General features: G+C 34.1%; 3 protein-coding genes across 5 annotated transcripts in view; 2 read left to right on the top strand and 1 right to left on the bottom strand.

Annotated features, from left to right (window-relative positions):
- Nucleotides 1-824: 824 nt before the first annotated feature.
- Nucleotides 825-8125, bottom strand: LOC143184488 (uncharacterized). 2 transcript variants are annotated; one of them, XM_076386752.1, is made up of 12 exons: nucleotides 7945-8125; nucleotides 7282-7443; nucleotides 6996-7193; nucleotides 6800-6919; nucleotides 5225-5336; nucleotides 5020-5143; nucleotides 4795-4930; nucleotides 4447-4503; nucleotides 3031-3156; nucleotides 2695-2948; nucleotides 2432-2619; nucleotides 825-2355 (listed from the first exon to the last, which is right to left on the bottom strand). In XM_076386752.1, the coding sequence occupies exons 1-12, from the start codon at nucleotides 7961-7963 to the stop codon at nucleotides 2055-2057; spliced, it is 1797 nt and encodes a 598-aa protein (XP_076242867.1). In that variant the 5' UTR covers nucleotides 7964-8125; the 3' UTR covers nucleotides 825-2054. The 2 variants fall into 2 exon arrangements, with proteins under 2 accessions (XP_076242867.1, XP_076242868.1); XM_076386753.1 differs by lacking the exon at nucleotides 4447-4503.
- A 1523-nt stretch (nucleotides 8126-9648) lies between these two features.
- On the top strand, nucleotides 9649-13786 carry Napi-t (Na[+]-dependent inorganic phosphate cotransporter). The gene is made up of 3 exons (XM_076386922.1): nucleotides 9649-9770; nucleotides 11111-11223; nucleotides 11371-13786. Exons 2-3 carry the CDS (start codon nucleotides 11205-11207, stop codon nucleotides 13146-13148), a joined length of 1797 nt encoding a protein of 598 aa, XP_076243037.1. The 5' UTR covers nucleotides 9649-9770; nucleotides 11111-11204; the 3' UTR covers nucleotides 13149-13786.
- Nucleotides 13787-15348: 1562 nt separating this feature from the next.
- Cap (Cbl-associated protein) overlaps nucleotides 15349-27630 on the top strand; it is an 85137-nt gene continuing 72855 nt past the window's right edge. For both annotated transcript variants that reach the window (XM_076387156.1, XM_076387155.1), the window contains exon 1: nucleotides 15349-15867. In XM_076387156.1, coding sequence (XP_076243271.1) covers nucleotides 15772-15867 — 96 coding nt within the window. In that variant the 5' untranslated portion in view covers nucleotides 15349-15771. The remainder of the gene's footprint in view (nucleotides 15868-27630) is intronic.

Raw genomic sequence — 27630 nt, 5'->3', positions numbered from 1 at the left:
AGGTGTACGTATTACTTTTTTTACTTGTTTAAATTTACGCTCGAATTTAATATTTGAATGTTGCTTACTTATAAAGCTTTTTTACGCTACCCTGTGCTTTCAACTCTACAAAGACATTGAAATTTAAAAATGGTGTGTAATATCACATTTTAACACCTTTTACAAAACACTATTGAAGTTTCCCAAAAGAATTTTTTAAAATGTTAAAATTTTACGTCAAAATTTTAAAGAGGCAGTGGTATTTAGTATTAGTCTCTCACCTGGGTAATGAGAATTTTACTCTAAAAGATAATGAAAAGATGGAAAGAGAAACAATTATTTCTCTTAAAGAAATTATGTTTGAATTCCAATTATCCATTCAGAATTAAATAAATAAATGAACTTAATTTTAACTCAAACTGTCAGATACTGTCAGAAATTATAAATTGATTTAAATATATGTTTTATAATATATGTCTTTTAGAAAAATTCTCATCTCCTTTACGCTAACCAAATTCATTGAACACATTGGCACTTTAATTAATATCGATTAATTGTATACTTTTCAATATATTTGGTACGTATATTGCCGTCCAAAGGTTTAATCCTGCTGCTTCGAGCTGAGATAATCTTGAAAGAATATGCTTTTTAACTTAATAACAAAAATTTGAATATATATTTATACATTTTATGAGTTAATTAGTAGTTTTGGATCACAATGTAGAAGAATCACAAAATATATATTATTGTAAACAATACAAAATTGTTAATATTAATATTCATAAATTTGCATACGAATAAAAAACAAATTCTATTACAAATAATGTAAAAATAAATAAATATATTGCCTTACTTTTTTGTAGTTAATATCTATTATTACAACCGTACTTCTTTAGATATGTTTATGAATGAGAATAAACTTTTGGACAGTAATGTATGTTTATATTTTCTTCCTTCATTAAATTCGGAAAATGCACTTACTACCTGCTTTGTGGTCGAAGTGAATATATCTGTTTAAAACGACAATATACTCTGAAAAACATATAATATTTAGGAAGATAGTATTGTAACAATTATTTGACCGTGTTTAGGTCAATACTGCCAAATGTACTTTCTGCCTTTTCAGGTATTGCGACCTATGTCTAAACTGTTTTGCTACGTTGAGGCTTCATTTAAAGCTTTTAATTGTTTTCGTATATATTTCGGATCCTGTCCGACAAGATTTGATATCTAAGAGCCTCAGTATCATAATAATATTTAAACTACATAACTATTGCAAAATTATAGTTTTCTATTTTACGTGACTACTATTTTCGTACATAAATGAATTTCATAAAATCTGTACACTGTATGTGTGATACAGAACGAAAATGGCACCAGTCTTAGGATCATTGAACCAATTTCTTTTATATTTATTCTTCTACGTTGTACTTGATTAACGTAACGGAATAGTGGATTTAATATTAGTGTACAAAGTGTATAAGAAGAAATCTATAAAATGCAAAAACTATATCAAATTGATAAATTGCGTATAAAATGAATCGGTGTAGCAAATAGATGCAAATGCTAGATTACTAACTTGAAAAAGTTGTGTTTAGTAATGTAAATGTTGAATAATGTTGTTCAAATAGTCATTTCAAAAAAGTAGCATGTTTACCATTCGAAGAATTAATGAGCGATGCATTGATCAGTATTATAGTGTATACTGAATTTGTTTTACTCCCTACTACTAAGTTATCGTATTAATTACGAATTTCTTAAGTAATTAGTATACGCACTTCGTGCTATTATTTTTTAACTACTCTATACTTTGATTACCATTTAAAGTCCCTCCAATCATAAAATAAATAACTAATGTATGTCCCATTAAATGCGACGTCATAAATAAACGAAAGAAATTAAATAAAACAGCAATTTCATTAAATTATTTTTACGTACTTTGTGCGTAGATTTAAATAATAATTATTTGTAACGAATAAAAACAGTTGGTCCACATGATATAAAAACAGAGGTGTGCAAACTCAAAAAGAAATTATGCTACTTTCACTATTACTTAGAATGTCTTGTTAATGACATTATACGTTAGTTGGGGGATCCATTGCACAAATGATAGATTTCATTACACTAGCAGCTGCTAAAGATGCATAAGGCTGCCATTCTTTTATACGTGAGCCATCTTTGTAATCAGAAATACCTCGAATAACAGCGAAACTTTCGCGACAATTACCCAAGATGCTCTCCACCACTGCATCCATTTCTGCGTCGAATGCAAGAGCTCCAAAACGAGCTGCAAATTTTTGCCTAAGTTGATCATCGCGAGCGATATGTCTGCCAGACGCAACGGGGGCTAAATGAATTCGGGGACAACCATCCATTCTGAAAAGTAGACACACTTTTTTAGTAACAGCAACAACAGAGACAATAAAAATTTGCACATTTAAAATATAATGACCTCTTATTTGTCGCGTCTGAAGGTGCAGTTGGATGTGCCACTTCAATAACGTCCCTCTCGCCAATAGCCATATATAACTTATCAGACTCTGGTGGGGGTGCTTTGAAGTCATGTTCCGTTTGATTATTTAAAATATCTAAACTACTCCTCAGGTACGTTTGCCATGGAGGATTTGTTTCATTCTCAGACTAAAGAAACCGGAAATTTGTAAATCATCTCTTCTAAATTTTATTAGCAAAACTTATAAACAAAGATGAACTTACTTGTTCTTTTAGATTGGCTGCAATATCTTGCAAACATAAATTTGGTGGACAATATTCTTTGGTTTCAAAATGGTAATCACCATTTTCGTTTGTTTTTGCACTTTCGCAATACACGTAAATATACTTTTTATTCAGTGGAGTAGGATATGAAATAACTACATCGCCGAGTCGTACGTGTTTGTTATAATCTGTATAATGGGGTACGCCTCCTCCAATCCCAATTAAAAAAACGAAGTCTACTTTTTGGAATGTACCTAAACAATAGATTGAATGGTTGGATAAAGTCTTTATCAAACACAACTTTATCACTAATAAATAATTATTATCACGTATTACCTAGTAATCTAGTAGTTGTATTTCCTGCTGCAGTCATTGCTTCTCTTGTGTGACCTACTGTTGGCAGTTTTGTGCATACAATTCTGTGCGCACCAATGTTGCCTAATGTATAGACATTTGACTCTCCTATAACAAAAGTAATTATGCTTAGCATTATATAGGCACTTTTATGTCATTAAATGTTCTGGAATCAGTGTATGATACATGTGCACTGTGCTACTATTGACAAATTGGTATGAAACCTGTGTTATATGTGAATAAAATTTTATTAAAAAGGTATCATTCCATCTGGATGCAATTACGTTTTATTTCTATTATTAGATATATCAATACAACGATTATTTAAAAATTTATTAATATACTAAATAATTTAATTCCTTTAAGAAACTGTGAATGAGCACAAGCACAATTTAGTTGCATTTATAAATCATAAAATTTATGCTACTTTATGCAGGAACGTGATTATGAATTATAAAATTGATAATATTTTATCAAATTTTTGTCTTGCTTTTGAAGAAAAGAAACTATTATTAATTTTCCAAATTAATTGCTTCAAATTTTATAAATACTTAAATGTTTCCTTATTCCGATTGACTTTGTAATATTCTTATTATTAATTCATAAATACGTATAAATTTCAAATACACTACTGTCATATGTATAAAAATGTGTTATGTGATGATACATTATCGTGTAATCAACAAAAAATTAATGAAACCAAATTTGAACAATAATCGGCAATAATAATTTACTTCCATTTTTGCATCGTTAATTAAATGCTTAATATAAAAGAGACAATAATAATAAAGGGTTAATACCAATCGTAAAGAAAAAAAAAGACAATACGACGTAAAAATACTTTTCACACAAACAAAATAGACACATAAGACAAAGTGAAAAAAAAAACCAGAAGAAACATGAATGATCTTGAACCATGCCCGTTCAATGTGTATGTGCATTTGCATTTTTCTAAATTCAGTTTTCTAAAGCCTTGTACAGACACTACAACACTATCTCGACGTGCGTAGCCTTCTCATGATTTACATTAAAACAGCAATATCCAAAGATATGTATAAAAGAAGCAAAATGTGTTATCTACATGTACACTGTGAGAAGGCTTGCTCGCGAGACAACCTGTAGCCCCTAGTGTCTGTATGCAGCTTAATGTTGCTGAAAGAATAAATGTTTAAATATGAAGACGTAACACATAAGGTGACACCCCGAATCTATGTTCATGGCATGAGAACAAAGTATTGCTTCTGACAATTATAAAATAACATTATAACAATGCCTCTCAATAAACATTTTTTTGTAGCATGATGGCTCTGCGACGTTGTTTGAATACAAGCAATTGGCAAGCTATAACATTAAAGTGACATTGAAAGTGAAAAGGAGCTATATTACAAGCTACTTTACCAAAACGGCATGTCACTCGCGGTACTCCATCTGTTGTGTCTGATGAGCTTGACGTACCTAAAGTTTCATGTGCAATAAAATACACGTATAATCGCAAAATATTTCGTACTTTCACCGTTGATTTGTCTTTCACGCCAAAGTTATTGTGGGATTTTTTTTAAATAAAAGTTCAAGGATTAGAGGACTAGATAATTTAATAGTAAGAAAATCGGTTAGAAATTAAGCTATATGATTACGTTTTGAATCTCTAATCGAGGCATATGTAGCGGTTATTACTTTCAAAATAAGTAATACGTTTTCTTATATAAAATAATTCTGAAATAGTCAATAAAAATATACGTGTCTTACCAACGGTAGTGTAACGAACAAAAGTCTCTTTATTTTCTATCATTGAGTCAACTGCCAGTTTTTCACAGTACTGTGCTGTGATAATAGCTATGGTTGGTTGTTTTGCACTTGCCATTGTAGGCATTTGCTTTACGACCTACAAATACATAATAAAGTAGTTCATTATTGATCAATCTTAACATAAGTACCTTGCAAACAAACAGATAATGTATTAATGAAGCTTACTTGAATTTGAGTATCTTGATGTACAACTCTTGTGTAAGCTCCATGTTCCATTGCTTTTACAACACCCTTTTCTTGCAATTCTTTTAATTTGTTTTCCACTGCAGAAGGTTCCCACCCATGTTCTCTATTATGAAAATTATTATACAATTTCGTATTGCTCTTTTATATAAAAAATACATTTAGTAGTATGTAATAAATATCTTACTTTGCTAAATCAGTTACTGTTACTGGATTTGGATAAGCAGATTCAATAAGTTCTAACACTTTCTCCAATGTTAATTCAACCACTTGACCCATTACTGTTTCATCTGTAGATACTGTTAAATAACAAAATTTGATATTGATATATCCTATTATTAAATTAATTAAATATGCAGCATATGCATATTATTGTTTACTATTAAAATAAATCGTATGTAATTCTTTTAAAATAAAAGTAATAGTAAACTAAACTAAAACTTTAGTAAATAAATAACTATAAATTGTGTATTTGTGTATGATAAATATAAGTGCTACATTGTAAATGGGGAATCTACTCATGACTTCATATGAAAATGCAATTTATAATACTAAAGATTTTATAGATTTACTAAATAGATAACTATATACATATACATATATGTATATTTATCTTTATCATTTGTGTTAGTCAATATAATTGTACAGATAGCTGAGAAAAGACAACATCAATGTAATAATAGTCATGCACTTGTATTAATGTATACCATACTTTGTGAATATAATATATATTTTAAATAATATGACCTAATATAAGACTACTCAGTACACTATTAAAAAACAAAAAACAAAAAAAAACTAAGATTATAATCGTTATGAATTTCTATTTTAGTAATCCACTGAAATAAACAGTAAAAAAGATTATAGATTTATTATTTTCATAATTATGTAACACAGTAACTGAAGAATAGGCTTATTAAGTCAATGTTGTTATGGTTACCACTTTATTGTGTGAAGCAGTAGAATATAGGTACATATTTACTGGTCAATGTAGGAATGAAACTCTTTTTCCTCTCTTTTTTATTGTACAAGTTAATACTTTCTCCTCATAATTTACGTTGTTAATTAAATGAAAGAACGAATAATAAAGTAAGTGAACTTTCAAATGAACATTTTGACCAGGAAATATTTAATTGTTATGCTTGTATAGAAGCCTAAACATGAAAAAACTCATATAAAAGTAAACAATTTGCAACAAAATAGCATTTGCAATTTTCTCATTATCTCCAACCTGATTTCCAAATAATTCTCTTACATGGAGGAAGTGCTAACAGTATACGACCAGTATTAGCTGTGAATAATAAAGATTACAAATCAAATTTTACTTTACTCAATTAATAATATATAAGATATATTATAAAGCAATAACTAACTAAAAGGATCAGTATAAATGTTTAAAATGTATTTCCCTTAGTTTCATTTGAAATGTGTACTTAAGATTCACTGCTGCAATATCATTCAATAAAGAACCATTTAGTTCAATGAGCCTAATCAAATAAATCTTGATGTTACTCCCTGCTTGACAGTTATTTCATTAAATAAAATTACATTAGTAAAGAACAAAACCAATAGTAAACCAGAATCAATTACCCATAAGAAGCCAAGTCTAAGATTTCTGACTATCAAAATGACACAACATTAGAATTATTATTGACAAAGTACACATAAGAAATTATAATACTTGTTTGAAATGCTTAACTTAAAATTAATTTTCAATTTAAAATAAACAATGTTAAATATAAGTAGAAATTATTTTACTTACATGGCCTAGTTGGAAGATCAACTGGTTCCTCAAGTTGTTTCAATTCTACTTCTATCTTTTTTATATTAGGATATTTATGGAACATTAACTTCATCAATTTCTTTATAAATCCAACATAATCTATAAGAAACATATGACATATGTTAACATGACACTTTCAGATACATTTGAAACAAATGTATCAAATAGTTCTTACCTCGTGGAAACTCTTGAGGACTGACTAACTCTCTAAAGAATTCTTGTGCCACACTTGGATGTTCAGCCTCTAAAAGTGTGTCTACAAACCAAAATTGTAGTGTTCTAGATTCTTGAGTATGCTTCCCAGTTTGGGCACTGACTAAGAATACTCTGAATTGTAAACACAGATGTGCTGGATGAATTTCACCATTTGTAACTATAAAAATTGAATATTATTATTTTTTCCACATTAATATAACATAATAGTAATATTCCAATATTACCAATTTTTTGTAAAAATTTACCTGACATAGTTTGCTTATTAATAACGATTCCTTTGTGATCTCCCCCAGCAATATGAACATTATTTTCATTCCCATTTTCAGTTGGAGGCTCTACAGTTTGCCTTTCTATTATAAGCGTTGTTGAATTTGCAGTCTTACATTTAGGAGTCATAACAACTAGATCTAAGAAGTAAAACAAGGGAAGTAAAATATAAGTGATCAATATCTTATTTGTATCCATGATTAGCTCATACATAATTATACATAATTTTTAATTATTCTAATTAAACAATCGAGAATATTTTAAAAATAACTTGAACTCAATACCTGTTTAAAAAATTATCAGTTATTAAAAAGAAACAGCAGTTTATGTATTAACAAAAGAATATAACATAATTTTTTAAATTTTGTTTTTCGAAAAGTACATTTAACAACATTTATGGTCCTATGACCCACATGTGGGTCAGGATTTCCTGACAATATTTCCATTAGATTTTTATTGAATTTCTGACAAAAAAAAATTTGCAGAATTTTGTTAATAGTAACATATTCTCTTAACTATTTTTTAATTAACATTTTTAATAATTTTACGCAACTTGTATTGCTTTCTTGAATATAGAAGTGAAACAGTGCATTTCTGATGGATTGTGAATATGTTAAGAGAAAGAGTTCTTTCATGCTAACCTGTCTTAGTATCACCCATTTTCAGCGTTCGTGTTATCTTTCACTTACGTTGAGATAACGAATCCTTTTATTTTAACGATAAAAAAAAATGCAGATGATAAGAACACACTGACTTTTACAAAAACAAACGATAGATCGAAAATCCCTCGTTTCTCTAACGGCGATCAGTCGCAGACTGCTGTACGATTTTTCAATCGCCTTTACTGTCCCACCACGGTTCCCTACTTGCGCCTGTCAAAATAATCTACATATAACCTCCCATCTCCGTCTGGCAGACATATTTCTTTGCGTGGATACAGTAAAGGCGATTCGTAATTTAAAGAAACGGACAAAGTTCGTTCACATAAAAAAAGGATAAATGAAATGGAGCGATTAACTTGGGCGCTGTTTATCATAGAAACGATTATCGATTGAAACGATAACACATGGCACCGCCCTACGCCATGTTTATATTTAAATATGACGTCTATCTTTCAATTACGTCATCTATGTTTTTGTGAGTTGAATGACATTATCATAATTGCTACTTTATGACGTCACGTTTGTGATAATACACAGGGTGACTCTTACCAACTGACCGTCAGCTTCTGATAAGATTTTGGAGAAAAATCGTAAACTGCAAAGACAGTAATCTGTTTGAGGAAGAACCTCGTATAGAGGGAATGATTATTCGTTTTCATAAATGCTTTATTTTAGAAAAAGGAATAGAGGTTAGTTGCGAGAAGGTAGATAGAAAATAAGATTTAGTACATTAATTATTACATTTATTCATTTTTAACAAGTTGTTGGTCTGTAAAATCGCAACGCTAGTTCTTTGAAGCTAATCTCGCCGTATCATACGAAACTATGTATGTTTGACTAAGCAGAGTCATATTACGTTCTGAGTAATTCTTATATGTATACATCTACATGGTGTCTCACAATCAATGATGCAAGTATCAATATTATAATTCTTATGATTTAACGTAAAAAATGATTCATTTTGTCTCCGAAGAAATCGAGTTTAGACTCTTATCGGACACAAAAATACTTACGTATACTCGGCCAAAATTCAAATCAACATTAGAAGTCAATCATTTCTTACTTCCTTATTTCTTTATATTCTAAAAATTCTTTTAAAATCGATTGAATGAAACCGATTTATAGACTTAAGGGAGTCTTCTATTTCGTCCTCACATTGTTATTATACAGAAATATTTTCTCAAAAATTATTATGAATAACTTTTTCAAAGTTTATACATTTATTCATGCATATTAATTTAAAGGAGACAATAAAAAAACATCTAATCGTATTAAATTTTTGCTAATTTATTGAAAAACTAAAAATATTCATGTTAAATATGAAATGAAAAACACTTTTAAAAATTTGTATCATTCAAATTCAAATAACTTTTAAACCGATTAGAATTGAAATACATTTCTTTTAATTTCGGCCAATTAACGATGTGAATTGTCACCAAAATTTTGCCAGCAGTTATTAAAAATTTATAACAAAAAAGATAACAGTAAATTTCATTTGGCATGTAGGCGGAGCATACGCGTTCTTATCTAACCAAATTAATGAATTACATTGGCTGTCGAGTTAAGGTTGTTCTCTGATTTGTCGAGGCACAAACGCTGTGCGATGTGAACGCACCAAAGCTGATTCATTCGTCTCATCGGAGGACTGTGTGAGTACTGTGTCGTGATCTTTTCAACTGTTTTCAACCATACAGTTCTCCGCTGTTGTGCACGCAAAATTTTGGTTGGTTTGAAGTTAATCATTTTAAATCCACACATAAGGTGCATCTAAAACGAATGATTTTATATTTGATATAAGAACAAATGTAAGTTCCTCCTATAAATTTGATTACAGAACTTCGGTTCATTTGTGTACTTTATGTACTTTACTGTAAATCTGTTTTAAACTACTGTTAACTATTTGGCTTTTAAATTTTTATTCATTTTTCATATTAGTATTCCACAAAGTTTCCATTCGACACGGCGGTAAATAAAAAGTCTAATTGCGTACTTGTTTTTGTATAACACGTAAGAATCCTTCGATAGAATCTGGGGACGTCCCGGTGTTTATACGTAGTTGTGTTCTTCAGAGTGTCAATACTGAATGTCGAATGATATAGAAACAAATTGATAAAGCTTTCTGAAGCATTCTGTTCTGAATGTTTTAAATTGCATCATAATTTCGAATTACATCGTATCTTTGAGTTTTTGAGAAATATTTCCTCCGGTAGTGTTACACATAATTGATATTACATGCGAATACATTGAATACATATCGCTGTAGTGGTATCGCAGCGAAATATAACACTTTCATTGGCAAGGAATGCAGATGGCGCTCGATAACTGTCGATATTACAGAACGTGAGACACAAAAGTCTATAAGATAAAAGGTTATCCTTTAACCTTGTTTCTGATAATGTCCTTCCGTTGTTTGGTTTCAGAATTAAATATGATCAGAATTAATGTAATAAATACTGAGACACGTCTGTATCGTAGTCAGTTGATATTTAAAATATAGTCTTTTTGTTATAATAATTGGTGATAGAAATGTCGTAGTACTGCTCCCGATTTCTTGACTGTATTTCTTTAATTAGCTGTTAAAGTGAATCAGAGGTCTGTTATTTAGTCTTGTGAACAATGTTTTATTTAAGACCGTTATTCATAATTAACGGTAGAAGCGATAAAGCAATTTTCAATATGCACTAGTAAAATTCTATCTTATCGACATGAGATAAAATAGAATTATATTGATTAACATTTCTACAAAGTTATCTATATCTGATTTTTATTACTTTATATCTAAATTTTTTTTTCAACAATGTAGTGACAGAAAAGGAATTTCATCTTTGTTCTGTCATTTGAATTGTAATAATTTTTCAATTCTATGTTCTAACTTAAAATATTTATTTTCGCTATTTGTTTTAAGTAGCTGATAATTCTAATATCAACATGTGCAGGGATATACAAAATTTAAGCACTATGTATATTTTTGCACCGAAAATTGTTTTTCATTGTACTAAATTGTAAAGGGGTTGTGGTACATCCTGAATCACCTGAATCATGATTATTCAAATAAGACTTGTAAAATATATCTGATAATTAACAATATCAATAGCTATCAATACAATGTATTCTGATAACTACGTATTGTGCATTATATCTACAGATATTTGAATTTGTATCTGAGGAGTACATCTGAGGGCTAAGCACATAAACGATTTAAATTGAAAAGCTGATTCAAATAAAGAGAAAATATAATAATGAAAAACGGTCCTACAGGTAAGACAGTATGTTCCTAGAAAAGTTCAACTAGCAATACATACAAGTACATATAAAGTATCTGTTAATGATAACTTTTTTCATGGTGCTACTTTGGGTGTTACTGCAACATGTTTCATATGGTCACCATAATGTTAAATGTTACAGTTGGACAACTAACTACCGAACAAAGGGAGGCATATAACAATATAAAAAAATGGATCAACAACAAAAGGGGTACAACTACCTTAGTACAAACTCCAAGTGGAACTGGCAAAACCTTTGTTTTATCAGTTGTGGCTAAAGTAAATAATACGTCTGTAGATTATCTTGTCTTTAGAAAGGATCAAGCAAGTCAACTATCATTGGATAAAATAGTATCATTCACATTTGTATCCTATATTATGCGTCACTTTGGTTTGGAATATCAGAAAGCAACTAGAATGTTTAGTATCACTGGCATGAAAGATATTGACATACTTTATTGGTTAATAAAGTACTCATTGAGACACAAAAATCTGACAGACAGACATACTATTAACACTATTATTTTGGACACATACACTGTATCTTCACCGCTTATGATACTGTTATTATATGTATTGTCACTGAAAAATAACATTAACTTAATTTTTGCTGGTAATTTATTGCAAGTTGGTGCAGTTTACAAATCACCGCTACATAATCGAAACAATTTTTATATTGCTGAAATACTTAGCGACCAAGTTATCCAAAACTTGACGAAAAATATGCGGGTTCGTGACAATGCTTTGATGAACAAATTATCACTTTTTTCTGAAGCGATTGAATGTTATAAATCCGAAGGAGAAGTTCCGTTCTATTTTGGTCTCCGTTATTTGCTTTATTGCCTTTTTCAGCCGAAATACTTCACAGAAGAGCGTTTTGATACTCTTTACATATCTCAATATCATCTTGATATTACAAAACGTATGTATCGTTTTATAGATTATTTGAAATCTAATAGTGTAAGGTACGTAATAGAACCGTATCAGTATTGGAATGAGAAAAAATATGAAACCATTCCTATGGATAGCAAAGATGGCAAATTTCTTCCTGGTTTACTCATAGCAAATGGTTACAAATATGTGTACATTACTAGGGAAGGTATTCACAGGATAGTTCGAGTTGAAGAAATGATATTCTCGGGCAACAAATTAACTACTATTACTATTTGTTACTTAGATGATAATCGCGTAGAAAAAATTCAACGTTGCTGTCTAAATTATTATCAGATTTTACCGGCTTATCGTAGTTGGTTGACATCGAAATCTATGGATGGATGGATATTGTATCATTTCCCATTACGTCTATACACGTTAACGTATCATGCAGTGCTAGGACAGACAATTAAGGCACAAAGTGTGGAAATCAGTGCTAATTACTCTTATCCTACGTCTACTGCTAATAGCATTTACGTTGGACTGTCTTGTTTGACCACCGAATCTGCTATTCACAAAATTCATGCCACTCAGGATCTTCTAAGTTTTGTAGTAACTAATTATATGGAGATTGAACGACAGGACACAGAATTTTATTATCGTTGCCCTGAAAATGACGAAAATCGTGATGAAATTTTAAAATATATTTCGACGAAAGGTATTAACAAATGTATAGATGATATCAAATGGATCGATGTAGATAGTATTATCAGATTCGAAAGTAAAAAATCAATCGGTCATTTACGTATACGACGTAGCTTGTATGAGCAAAAGACCAAGAAAGAAAAGACTACATCATTGATGAAAGTCGCTCAATTTATAAAGGAAAATAAAGCTGTGATACGCAGTGCAATTGACGTAGCACGCAAAGAAAAGGTCAAAGTTGCAAATACGAAGAAAATACCTAAACCAAAGTCTCAGGATACAGAAACATATATTTATTTGAAGAACGCATATGATAAGTGGAACGTTCAAAAGGAAGAGTAATTCTTCAATTACCCTTTCGCTTTTTTTTATATCAATATTATAACATGTAATATCGATCATTATTTTGAGTGTAGCTTTTATATTTTCAAATGTAAACATTTATTTTATAACATAAGTATTGTTTTTTCTATATTTAATGTATTTACAAGCGAAATATCATTTATCTGATGGGTATACAATTATTATTGTAACACGTTCATTGCGACGTGAATTTTATGTTACATGTTTTAAAAAAGTATTATGGCTTTCAAGTGCGTTTATATTGAAACTTGAAGTTTCTATTTGTGATAATGTTATAGTGCTGAACTACGGTTAGAAATATTCTATAGTTTATTTTATTATTACATACATAGACATATATACATCGTGTTATGCTGCGAGTCAGATGGATAATGCCTCTTGTACAGGTCACGCTCATTTCATAGTTTAATATATCAAACTATTTTTATATGTTTATATTTGAAATATTAACAAAGAAGCGCATTAATACAAAGTGTGCGTGAGTGATAGCTTTTTATATCTGAAAGAAATAAACGTATGCTATTTTGATATATTGATATCTATGTTGTTACAGAGAAAAATGATTTAAGATGATGTGCAGTACCATAAATAAAATGTTAATTGTATTACACACGTCACATTTATACTTTTTTACATCTCGAATATTAACCTTTTGCACCCATTCAGCGACATTTATAGGGTAAAAGAACCAATAACTCCAATATTATTGCAATTATTTTATTTATCGACCAAAAGCATATGCTTCTTTTACTAATTGCCACTATTCAATTCGTTTATTCGAAGCAAAAATTTAGATGATTCTCAAGACCTTCACTTTTATTTTAAAATCTATTGATTTCAAAACAGGACTCCGACAGCTATTACTGTCACTCAAACATTGTCACGCGCATATTGAATAAAAAAGAATTTAATCCCTGAATTACGTCAGTTAGTACCTTTCATGATGCTTCAGTTATCTAAAAAATTCTATTTTATTATATTGGTACCCTAAACGTTCCAATTGTAGGCTTTTCTTTCGCGCCTTTCTTTCTCTTTAATTAGTAAGAAAGTATGCTTACAAAATTAATGAAAAAAATGAGTAATATTTTTTCTTTCAGATAAATCACAGCTTTATTTATATGATAATTTTTTTGTATAATTAAAATAGATTAGAGTGACAGTAATTGCCTTGGTGACAGTAATCGGAGGACTCTATGCAAAAACTGGTCAACTCCATTAAAACAAAATTACTTTTTAAGAATTTTAATATATTTCAGTATCCAGTAGTTTCTTCTTAACTCATTAAGCCTCAAAATTGCGTAAACGTAATATTATTGATAAATGTAAATGTATGCATTTTATACAGAGAAATTCATTTCAAGTTTCGTATGTAATTATCTTCTACACTATAGCTCATTTCAAAAAATGTTTTAAATAAAACTTACCTTGTTTCGAGGGAGATACCTTAATGGTTACAAATTTTGTCTAGGTGGACGTTTTATTTCAAACATTTTTTGAAACGAGCTATAATTTAGGAGATAATTACGTACGAAACTTTAAATGAGCGATCCTGTATATTATTCATCTTAATCATTATTTTACCGAGTGAAACTAGACATTTTATAATAATAGACACTATATAGACGCTCACTAAATGAGAAAGATTTACAAAAAAAATTAGCGCTATAGATACTTCAATTTTTCACTTTTTAAAACGTCGTAGAGTTTCAATCAGAGAGGAGAAATAGTAACGAAAAAAAATACTAAGCTAATCTCTAGTATTCCCTTTCCTAACACTAACACGATAGAACAGACGTCGATGATGCAAATTCTCTACAAAAACCAGTATCTGAAATGACGCGTTCACTTAACTCCAGGGTTAATACTGCAACTTTAAAAGAATGAAGCTGACCAGTTCTTGCCCCGAGCCCTTCATTATCAGACCCTTGACGCGCGTGAAAACGCGTAGATATGAACCATCAGCCACAAGTGGTTCACTCGAAGCGAACCCGAACCCGTAAGTTAGGAAATGTTGATCATTGCGTCTGCTGATGAACGGGGAGGGCACGCGTGTTCGCCTGGGGGTGGCTCGAGTTTGACAGAACGGCAAACAAGGGTGGCGCGCAGCCGATTACAGGGTGGGGGGAGGTAGTGCGCCGCTAGTGTCAGTCAGTACACTTTGAACCGTCGGCAAGTGCGCGTCGCGTTTTCGCTCGCGGTTGCCACCGACTCCTGTCCTCGGTGTTGTTCTTCGTTTGGGGTGGATTCTCGTTGATATTATCAATCGATCGAGGCTGTTATCATCATCGAACGATCACCCTTTGATCTATTCAACGAGGGTTCATCCTTGGCAGACTATGGGCACTGAGCGCGATCGGTTCGATGAACGATAACAGACGGAGCTATCAACTGTCGAGGGTCCTTTGGTTGCGTCGGGGGATAGTGGTCGGAAAATGCGATCGTTGGCGTGTACGTTTCTGACGCGCAGTCAGCGATTTTGCGTCGCAAGCCGCGAACCGCGACCTCGCTGATCCCGCGACGAAGAAACCGAGACGGCGTGGCGTCTGCAGCACGAACTGAACCGCGAGTGAGTGGTTAGTGAAGGGTGGTGAAGCGAGGCGAGATGAGCGCTAGAGAAGTCACCCTGTTCGGCGGCTCCCCTTGGGGATTCCGTATGCACGGTGGACACGACCTGCACCAACCCCTACGCATTTCTAGGGTAAGCCTGACCATCGAACGTTTCATTAATCTGATTTGTGCCTGATCGCCTTGATCGTTTCCCGCTCGCACTTTTCTTTCGAATTTAACCCACTATTTAGAAACATGAGAGGTGTGTAAGAGTCTCCCTCTTCTCCACAGGGCAAAGTTGCTACCGTCAAGCCTTTTACAGTTTAATGAGATTGTAATTGAAGCAAATGTAAAACGTGCATGTTTTAGTTTTTATTTCATGTTTGGAATAAACTGTTAATTTCAATCAACTTTTATTCGGAAGTTTTATTCGAAAAGTATTTGCAATAGAGTGTATCTATTGAAATAGTAGACAACTGTGTTTTTTAGGAAATTGTAAAGGAATTGAGTTAATTATTATGTGACAGTAACGAGATTTCAGGTATGTGGTAATGACGAAGCGTTCATTAATCGATGTACATACAGGCGGTACTCGTAGTTTTCGAATACAATAGGTAACTGTGCGTTGTTTGAGTACAATAGGTGCCATAATGATTGCCAATGTCAGGTAGTTAACTGAATGTCAGTCACTATCAAGGACTTAGTTTAACTGTTGCGTAACTTTCTTGTTTCACATGAGAGCACGTGTCTGTATTAATGTTGCGCCTATATTAATACGTAATGTTGCAAAAGTACTTTGCGCGCCGACTCGTTAGGTACGTAATCTCGTTTGTTCGTACCTTCGGAATGGGTAACTTGGAGGAACTATAAATATAGATAAAAGATTACCATAAATTAAATAGGTAATAGTACCTATTTGTTGCTGTTAACGACTCACTGTAATGTATTTATTTTTAGAAATTGTGTAAGTGAGCCACGATTTCTTTTGACCCTGGGGAACTTGTTTTATTTAGTGGTTTCTGTTTCTCTTTCAGCAACATTCCGCTCATAAATAAATTACCAATTCCAGTAGTGACGCTTTGTAGCCTTCGAAATATTTTTCCTTATTTGAATAAAGATAAAGAATTTTGAAGAAACTATTTCGTTTTCAAGTGCTTAGTCACTGATTATGGAATATAGAATGTGGTTAAACGAAATGAGGTTAAACGAAAAAGTGATGATTTTACACGCACGAAGAAAAAGTGAAAATATAGTAAATATAATAAAATTGCTTCGCCATGTATTTAGTTTTCGTGAAATGTTAGTTTGGATTTTTCATCAAATAAACAAAGAGTGGAGAACGCTTTTGATAAATAAGTGTTCACTTTACCGATACGTACCCCTTAAGTGTCTGCACCTATACTTTAGTGCACTCAGATTCGTTCAAAATTCAATCTCAATTTTTTCCCTGTTTTTTAATCAAATATACATTACTCTTTCCCGAAGTATCGATAAGAGGACTCGAATCTATTCTGTATGTTACATGACTCCGTGCGTGTTAGTACGAAATATAGGAAGTGATTTATGATTGCTAGTGGTTGTAAAAAATTGGTAGTAATTTTCTTGTGCAACGTTAGCTTTGTTCTTCTCGAGCTCTCTTTGAGTTCTTTGTTAAGGAAGCATCCACGTTACAGAGATGAACGACAAAAGACACAATGAATGCCTTTCATGCGCGCGATTTATCACAAAGTTGCGTATCGTTGGCGCATTGATCATTACAGAACAATACATTTCCTTGATCTTTTATGATGGTACATAATATGAAATTTCTCATCGATTACTCCCTTCGCGATACATTCTGATGTTACTGGGAGCACGTTCCTAAAACGTCTAGGAAATTAACGATTCTGGGTACGGTGGGCCATTAGTTTTCGTCACTTCGCAAGAACTATGGACGCGATATTGCATACCTTGTGGCGCCAAACAGGAATACACGTTTGTAAAATATTTCAGGGGGATATATTTCGTTTGAGAATATTAATTAAACACGACTGTGTTTGCTGTTTTGATCCATTAGTGCTACTTTTATTAATAATTTATTATTCTGATGGTTTTCTTCCTCTTTGCGTTTAGTCTCGACGAATCGTTTGCTCGCAGTTTTCATTATCCATTAGCTTTACCTCGAGAAAGTCCAGACTCTTCGTAATGGATGATAATCTGTGGGGAGAGGTCCAGTGAGTAAAGTGAATGAGGAAGAACTCATCGAGCTCAATTGCTCTTACTTTTGAAAATTTCAATTGGCACGTGTGATTTCATACGAGCACTGTGCAAAATTTTCTACATTTTATCTGTACGTTATGCGTATTCTGAAATCAATTGAATCGATGAGTTGAAGAACAGATAATACATCCACAGTGAAAATGAAAGATGAAAGCTGGCGTATTTACACCAGTTTAGCAGTTGAATTCATTTCATTAGTTTTCAACATGTCGACAAGTGGAATATTGAGCGTCAGAGTTGAATAATTATAGATGAATCATCCATGTGTTTTATCTCTTTCTTCTTTGTTCACTTTAATCGTTCACATTGAATGAAATACCAAAGAAAGCAACCCTTACACTTCTCACTGTGAACGAATCATCCTCAATGATCACCCAAAATGAAAAGTCTAAATTTGCCTTTAACGAAGAATGTTTAATCTCGTAATTATGTTATCACGATAAAATATCGAAAGTTATTTTAGATCGTGACGCGAATACTCACGCTCATTACCGGAAGAGAACAGCCATGCACGTTATCCTAAAAGGAAAATCAACAATGGCGTCACGTTTCAAGGTTACGTGAATACTGCGAAATTACATGCACATCCACTTTGTGACATAACGCAGAGACATCCAGCGTAAGTGCAGACCGAGGTCTTTGTGCAATTAATGCAGTGTATCGTGCAGAACGTGACATTAATGTGTCACGGTTGTTGCTGCTGGCAATGTCAAGGCAGTGCGTATAAACTTTAACTTCGCAGAGGAGATGACACTGTTGCAGAATATTATAGCAGCATGCATTGAGAAAGTAGCTTGTAACGCGTATAATACTCTCTACATTTTGGACACCGCGAGCATACGTTTTTGTTCGCCGATGACGACACACTAATTCTGCTGAAATAGATACGAGAATGTAACTGGGTCAGCTTACCTATACAAGTTTCGTAGAAACATTTGTAATCGGATGTGGATTCATTATTTATGCGCTGGTACGTCATCTGTGTAAAACTGGCATCTTCTGGAGAACATTTCATTGCTAATAAGATCTATTACTGCTACAATGGTGGACGAAAGAAAGTTTAAAAAGCAAGGAAAATGGTGGTGTGCACACAAATTACAATAAACCATGTGATACTACACTACCCAAAGTTCAATACACCTTGACAGAAATATGCACTAAAATCACTAATGAAGAGCAACTTGGAAGACAAGAAGAGCTATTTAGTGACTTATTACGATTCACAAAAGAAACCAAATTGTTTACAAAAATATAATACACAGAACACACATACCAAGGTGTCGCTAATAACCTAGCAGTTGACACGACGGGAAGCCTTAATTATACAAAAAAAGAGATAATGAGTATTATGTTATACAGAACGTGGAAATACTCCAGAGTGGATAAATGTTATTAATCCATTAAGGCTCAAAGTTGCGTAAACGCAGCATAACAGTAACACGAAGGAGCAGAATTCAATAATGTAAATTTCCTCTAAATAAAATGGCGAATGAAATGTGTTCACGCAATTTTGGGCCTTAATAGGTTAATATAAAATACGATATCTATTATAGAAGCCATTAATACTTATAATACACAAAGACAAATTTTGAACTTTCTCTGGTCCATCGCTGTTGATCTATTGACCGATTTATTGGAACTAAGGGTCTATTGACGCGCAGATCGATTGTCGTTCGGAAGATCAGAAACTGTCTGATTGATGATTTAATGACTGTACTCATAAAACAGTTCAGTCTTCTGACGCATAGATGATCGCTGGTTATGTCGAACTGTTCGTTGATTCGCATTGCTTATTCAACGTCGGCCTGCGTGGCCCCAATCAGGAGCATAGATTGTCGTCCTTATTATGCAACCCGCGTTAGTTGACACTGTTACAGTTATGAAGCACGATCTACGCGCCATAATAAGTTTGTCGACCCCCAGGAGGAAGCTGCTGATTTTCACCACTGATTTTTAGAACGGTACTTCGAATACTAGAGCTGAATTGGTATGCAAAGTATAGACGCCCCAGTATTTGGAACACGTGGGTCGAGTATTCGGTTGAAATAAAAAATTGTGAATGTTAAGTTTCGAGTGACTGGGACAACTAACTGGAAAGAATTTCATTAGCCTGAGTACTCGGCTCGATTCGAGCCACTCTAATCTAGAGGAATTGATTAGAGTGTGTCGTGACGTAGCTTTATTTGAAGGGTGGGTTCGGGACGTAGGAGCTAATATGAGCTTGCCGATGAGTTGTGGATTAATCGATTGATGCATTTGACGCTTATGAAACTCCGACCTGGACCGAATTCCAGTATCGTTAAAAATAGACGTTCGCAGATTGCAAGTGCCTCGAGAGTCTGAACATCACGAAGGAATTCGAAACACGTGGAGCAATCGCTTTGAACGCCTCTTGTCGAATACACGTATCTGACGAGGTCTGCTACGAATCCGAAATAGAATGGGAATTTCTCTGTGTATATTCCAAAGAATTAATCTTTCCACGTTGATTTAAGTAGGGAAACCTTTGCAGCGAAAGTTGCTGGTTGCTGCGCTGTCAGCTAAATTCAGTTAACTAGTTGAGGAGCGGCACACTGTGCGAATGAGCTTCAAGTACTGAGCAGAAGCGTTAGAAATTGTTGAACATTGTTGGAATTAGAACCAAGAATGCAATTTAATGGGTAGACTACAGGAAGGAAATCAATTTTCAAGAGGAAAGAAGTATGTAAATTTTCGTTAAGTAAGGAGCAGAAATCAGTAGCAAAATGCTAAAGTGTTTATGGTGTTCATTTTGATTTTCAGTGCTTGAATATTTAATTGACAAATAATTTGAGAACTAAGTTATTGAAAAGGAGGAGAACATTGACAGCATGTGGGTAATATTGGCTGTTATGAGTTCATACACTTTTAATGTGTATTTGAATAATGTGAATTTGAATATTTTAATATTTATTGAAAATTCGAATTTTTGTACTTTTGAAGATTAGAAAGTTTGTATCTTCGAATATTTAAACATTTGAATAGTCAAAACTAATTAATGGATTGGACATAAAAAAAAACAAGTTCAAGTACCAAGATCATCTCAGATCGGTACAATTTTAATTGTTAATGCTATTTGTATAATTAATTAACATATGTTAAAGAAAACTAAGAGCATTATCTTATACATTATATACACACTCATAGTAAAATGTTAAGAGATGTAATATTGTAATAGTATATTACAATTAAATATAAAAAACCACCAGCCAATGACCTCTAATTTACAATATTTCGTAATAGTAACTTTCATGAGTAATACAATATTTACTGCGATGTTCTCACAAATCACGCCAAGATAAAATATTAAACCGCAGCCATCTGCTGCAGCTGCCTATTAAAAATGACATGGAAAGAAAAGAAGCAACGAGGTAGTCATTTCTGAACTTGAAACCCATCGATACACTCGATTTCAGAAATATTGGTCGGAGGCTTTTTTCCACGTTTATCGTATTCATTGGTGTGGTCTGGATTTAGAGCCGCTTCAGTCACGCCTACTCTTATGCAGCCGGGTATGCAGGCTGCAGTTGTGCTGCGCGAGTCTGCAGGCGCCGCGATCGATTACTTTTACCTCTGAACACGGCCAAAGAACGTTCCACCGCGTTTCCCAAGGTCTCGGGACGAATATCGATGATAGGGAAAACTCTCTCAGTGTTCGTATACCTATTCTCATTCATTCTTTAAGTGGACGCGAAAATCATCGAATCGCGAATTTTGTACGATGAATTGAACGTAGAGCACTAGGCTGCATCTGGAGGGGAAACGAAACATTTGGTACATAAACGTAATTCTCTAGTTAAAGCAACTGCTGTGATAGTGTTTCTTTTATGCGTTGGATGACCAATCTGCTGTTAGTCCTGCGTTATCGATAAACGCTGCTAGTCACTTCTGTTTTTACTTTGTATGTCAAGATACAAATTCGTCAGTGTTATTCGTAGTTATCTGAGGACTCTGGTCATCTCCTTTCCATACTCAATAGCCTATGTAAGAGCGCATCCTTAGACTTTCTTAGACATTATACTAGTTAGACTCTAATACACTCTACACTAACTCTCAGATAAAATTCAGATGCACCTATACCAAAGTCGTGTACTTTAGTTGCACCTACTATGTGTCATCACATTGATTAGCTTAATATTTAGTTGTAATAGGTATTGTAAATAGAAACGTTAGCGAAATATATTATATTGTAATATATTATATAGTCGGTTTATGGCGTTTCTCAGCTGACAATCTTAATCTTATCTAATGTACCTAATAAAAAAAGAAAAATAGTATATTCACTTACTGAAATACAATTTAAGTGTCGGGACATGTATGTTTAGGTTGCCCACTTATTGACTCATGTGATATCTTAAGCGTTCGAGTATTGAGAATTGGATCATTTACCTTAATTAGAAATGAAGTACATTTTTGTGCCACTGAAAAATTTGATTGCATTGGCAACATTTTCGTTGGACCATGGACGTTGGAGCATGGTACTTTTACAGCACAAGAAGAATCTTCTAAGCATTTTAATAAGTATCTTTATGGAACATCTGTAGTAGCAAGCTATATTCAAGCTATATTCGACAGTTGTACATGTTCCACAGTTTAAATTTCAGCCTTCCAAGCTATATGCTCTCTCTACTGTCTTCTGTGGCCAGGGCAAGATAATCCACCGCGCAGCTTCTTCATTGGCAGTGAATAGAGTAGTAACGACGACGATTGTGTCGACGTATTTCCAAGAAGGCCGTATAGGCTTTCAATTTCAACGAGCACGCAAGGGGCAAACGGTCGTTAATAGCATTTTGATGAGCTGCTCTGACAGCGAGCGACTCTAGTCTCCGCCGATACACGAGTACGTGCATTCCGAGTGCAAGGAGGGGCCTTGTTTAGTTCATTGGTCATTTGGTGAGTCGGTGACTCATGTGCCAGCATGCGCCTTCCCCTCGGTACATACACTTTGGTTCGCCCCTTTCGAATGAAACGCTCGCTTACGCTCGTATAACGCAAAGCGTAGAGAACACACGACTATGCCTTGTCCTCTCGATACTTAAGCCACTCGTCAGGGCCGTTAGTGGCTGCTCCATAGGCCCCGCGATACTTTCACTCTTACCCTTCTTCCTTCGCTAGGAATTAGCTTAGAGAAGTTGGGAATTGTCCTAATCTCTTAGTTTCAAAATTGAACATCTATTCCATAGGCCATTGCAGGGCACCTGGTAGCTACATTGTTGAATGCTTGAGTCTATGGTGTCTAACTATGGAGAGAAGTAGTATCTATTAAAAATATTTGACTGTTACCTTGCACTAAAATAAGTCACAAAATATTCAAAATTATCCAGAGATGCAGAAACTCAATTTTATGTTTTTTTTTGTAGCTACTGTATTTCTCCATAGTTGGGTAGTATGGGACACAGTGCTTGTGGAGTAACATTCTGCTTTGGAAGCTTGAAGTAGCACCTATAGAATTCTTGCGTTTTCCAGATTTGGAAAATTTTAGAAGATCAACATTTCAGAATTCAGTATTTCCAAAATTCTCCGACTGTAAAGCTCGTCATGTCAAGGCGACTTCGAGATCTTTCAGTTTTGAGGCTCCGAAATTCCAGAGGTCCAAAGTTCCAGCAACCCAAGGTACCAGAGCCCTGCAACTCTAGAACTCTTTACTCTGGAAGTTCTGTCATTCTGAGGCATTATAACTTTCAGATGTTTCACTTTCGGAGTTTCGCTATTCCCAATATCCAGGATTCCAGGGTTCTAGAATGCCAAAACTCTATGCCTAAAAATCCTTGAATATTCGAACCTCTAGGTCTGTGGAATTTCAAAGTCCTAACCTAAATCTACCAATATCCGAACGCTTAAGGTATAAGATGTCAAATGTTTCAGTAAGTGAACAAATTAGAATTTTTAGGTTTGGGTTAGGTTTAGGTTTTAAACTAAAAATGCATGTCTCGATACTTGAATTATGACGCCCCAGTAGCTGAGTATATCATTCTCTAATACTGCTTGTTCTCTTTCCAAAAAATTAAGTCAGTAACAGAAGAAATAACGCGTCTAAGCGACAGATACAAAATATTAGATAATTATCCCAAAGACTTAGCCAAAGAATTATACGCAACCACCCTGCCTAAGAGCTTGCACAGCAATCCCAAACACCCACTATCAAACGAAGACTGCCGGCACAGATGCTTTCCTATTGACAAAATATATTTACTTGTTAAAACTCAAATTTGATCTTAAAATTTATCCAATCTCCTAACAGAACAAAAATCGTAAATTAGTGGAGTTATAAAAAAAATATAAAATAAACTTTTACCTCTAAGTTCATTCGAATTTAAGTTTAAAGTTAAATAGAATCAGCGTTAGCGTTCTGGTACCGAAACATGGTCGACTGGGACATTTGCCTTGCAGTTTTGAACTCCATACAGAGTGTTTAAAATATTTGCGTGAAATATTTGTAGCAGCAGAATTGTGGTTGACTTCGACTAAGCTAGGGGTATTCATACGGGCCTGAGGGTCCCGTATGCTTTGGCTGCGCGGAACAGGCGGTTGTTGAGGTTCCCTGAGTTGGGCCAGTGGCAGCGATAGCTAGCTCTCGAGTACAATCGCTGAGACGTATCCTCATACGAGCAGCTATACCTCAGAACGCGCACGTGTTTCCTCGCTGCGGGACTCTGTCGCGAGAGTGCACGAAAACACATAGTATACAGCGCACAGTCTATCGACGTGCTCTAAAGTGCAACGCCATTGACAATCATCGCCTGTCCTCTTAGCTGTTCGTTATCAAACAACATAGCCTTGACTCGAAGTAATCTCGCGCAGTTTTCCGCGATCATCGGTGCGATAAACGGATGCTTATCTTTCCTAGTTTGAGTACACTGTCAACAAACGGATATCTCTGTGTCTTTGATAATCGATATCACCGAGAAGGTCATGGGGAACAATTATCGAGAAATATCGTGACGTAGTGACAGCTGATCGACAAGTTATGATTAAAGATCTCGATTTCTATCGGTTTGCGGTCTCCTAGCTTCTCTCTGATTTGAATACCGTTTCACGCGTGTGAAGCGCGATTTAAGACGAGTGTTTTAAGCGAAAAGGAGTTAGAGGGTTCATCGGTGATCTAGGAGAAGCTTTCTCGCGGTGAAAAGAAATTCTTGGACGATGGTTCATATGAGCTACGCACAGTGGGCTTGCCTGCCCAGCACTTATCGTAACAAGGTATGTTTGACATGTTTAACAGTGCTGCAAGCTTGTTTCGCTGTCACTCGTGGATCTTGCATCGATTTTGCATTCACTGTTATCTAGATGTTTGTTCGTCACGTATTCACTTTTTCATATCATTTCTGACTCTCTAAAATACACCCATGTCACACTGAGTCAATATGAGCCGCTTATTTATTTAAAGATATTTATTTTAAATATAAAAAGTTAAGTGTCAATCAAGTGCTCTGGCATTAAAATTTAAAAAGATTCAAAAAGTGGATTTAATCTTTTTAGTCTGTGGACGACTCATATACCACTCACTTGCTGTAATAAAGTCATAACTAAACAAATAATCGTTTTTGAGTTATTAGTATCAAAGAGCTGATTCTTATGTGAACTGAAGTTATTCCTTTATTTCTCAAAAAAATACGATTCTAAGTTTATGACATTGTTGCAGCAAATAAGCGATGTTTTCATCAAACACGCGTTCGAATTTATTTGCATATTATGTGTACAGCCTGCTATCGAGTTCGTACTTTACTTTTTGACACGATGTATGTTGGGAAAATTGTTTTCCCTGAATCCAGGGCTGAATGCATTAATTTTATCGGGACCTATTGCCACGCGTAACCGTTGCAATATTGTCTTCGCTTGCCAGGCACACGATAAGCAAAACTCGAAGTGCTTATCTATTCTTATACGTAGTATGCTAGACTAATGCATGCGTACAATACCGTTTTATGTTTTGCGATTAGCAACTGGGAACGGTTGAGGCGAGAGGAATGTACATGTCTTGTTTCAATTATCTGGCATTCTGCAACTGGGTTGGGTTCACGGCATCAGTAATGAACGCGGTACACTTCGAGTTCGAATCATTTTATTTAGAACAATTTCAATATGCTGTAAACTATAATTCTTCAGAAAAAGATTCTCAAGTTTCCTCTCATTAGACATTTGGCATACGAACAATTTATTATGAAATTGGTGCGAGTCCATGTTTTAAAAAAATTGAGAAAATTAATCTAGTCAAAAGAAGGCTTTAATTTTAATTTAGAAAAACTAGACTTACACCATTTTCAGAATAAACAGTCAATGTGACTCCAAAAAATGATACATGGAACTCCGTTTAGCTCTATTATTCTCGAATCTCCCAATTGTCCATGTTTCTTCAATGGCATCGGTTCCCTTACATCTACCTACGTTGATAGTAATATAATTTGAATTACGAATAGAACCCCCAAACACTGTGACGTGCACACGCACAAAGACACTGTTCATTCTCGAGCGCCACTGAATTCCAAAGCGATTACTCGCCTCCCTGTAGACGCGTTGAATTGTTTTACTCGGAAGCGTACGTGTGCGTGGTGACCCCTGAGTAAAGGAAAGTTGAGGATAGGGAGTGAAGGTAGAAAGAAAGGAAATAGCTGGAGGGAGGGTTCACGACACGGTTTATCGTTTGAACGGCTCTCGAACACGCTTATTCGCGATAATCGTGGGTAATATCGTGAAACGTTGCCTTCAGTTGCGTGACAGCCTATTTTCACGCGGGAACGAATGTCGGGCATCATTGTGCCATTTAACCCCTTAGAGACGGATTCTGTGTATGTAAGGACTTCTATTTTTTACTGCGTCAGTGTTAAATGCGTATGATAGGTTCATGAGAAAAACAGAGAATGATAATTTTAATGAACTCTGAATTTAAAATTTTTCTTGCGCGCCTGCGTGTGCTCCCTATTACTGGCTATGTTGCATTGCGAATTGAAGTTTTTCCTGAGTTTTCTACTATAAGAAATTGAGGTTTAGAAAACGAGTCAGAGAAAAACAGATGCTGAAATTTGACGTTCTAAGCATCGATAAAAATCATATGTATAAGATCATATGGCGAAAGCCAAGATGGAAGAATGGAGATACATGGAAAGTACAGAGGGTGTTTAACTAGAATCTCTCCGAGTATTGGTAGCATTTACTGTAAACGCTGTTAGCATTGTAAGCGTTACCAATACTCATTAGAGGGTTTCCATTTAAACTTATCATCCTGTATAGCTCCATCTCTTGCATGCCCCCTTGGGCGTAATACGCATGCATTATGGAAGGATAGAGATACATGGGAAATATATAGCTCCATCTCTTTTATGTCCACTTGAGCGTAATGTGCATGCGTCAGAAAGATGACGAAAAGAGGCAGAGATATATATCTGTGTAGTCTAATGTTGGCTTCTCTGGTCTCTCATTGGAAGTACACCCAATGTCCCACGTAGTCATCCATATATACATGTATACATACATTCAAAATTGTACGTGTCCAGTTTTACTCATTGCCGCAATTAGATGTGATCGTATAGAGAATATGTCTCGATGTTTGAAATAAGTAGGAGATTCTCACCGAGATTTGCTGCCTCTATCGAAGATAGGTATAACTGGCGTTTCACGGATGTCTAACTTGCTAATCTTG

This window comes from Calliopsis andreniformis, chromosome 10, assembly GCF_051401765.1.
Source record: "Calliopsis andreniformis isolate RMS-2024a chromosome 10, iyCalAndr_principal, whole genome shotgun sequence".
In the NCBI taxonomy this organism is placed as follows: domain Eukaryota; kingdom Metazoa; phylum Arthropoda; class Insecta; order Hymenoptera; family Andrenidae; genus Calliopsis; species Calliopsis andreniformis.
The sequence above is the reverse complement of the archived record's forward strand: the minus strand, read 5'-3'. Positions and strand labels throughout refer to the sequence as shown.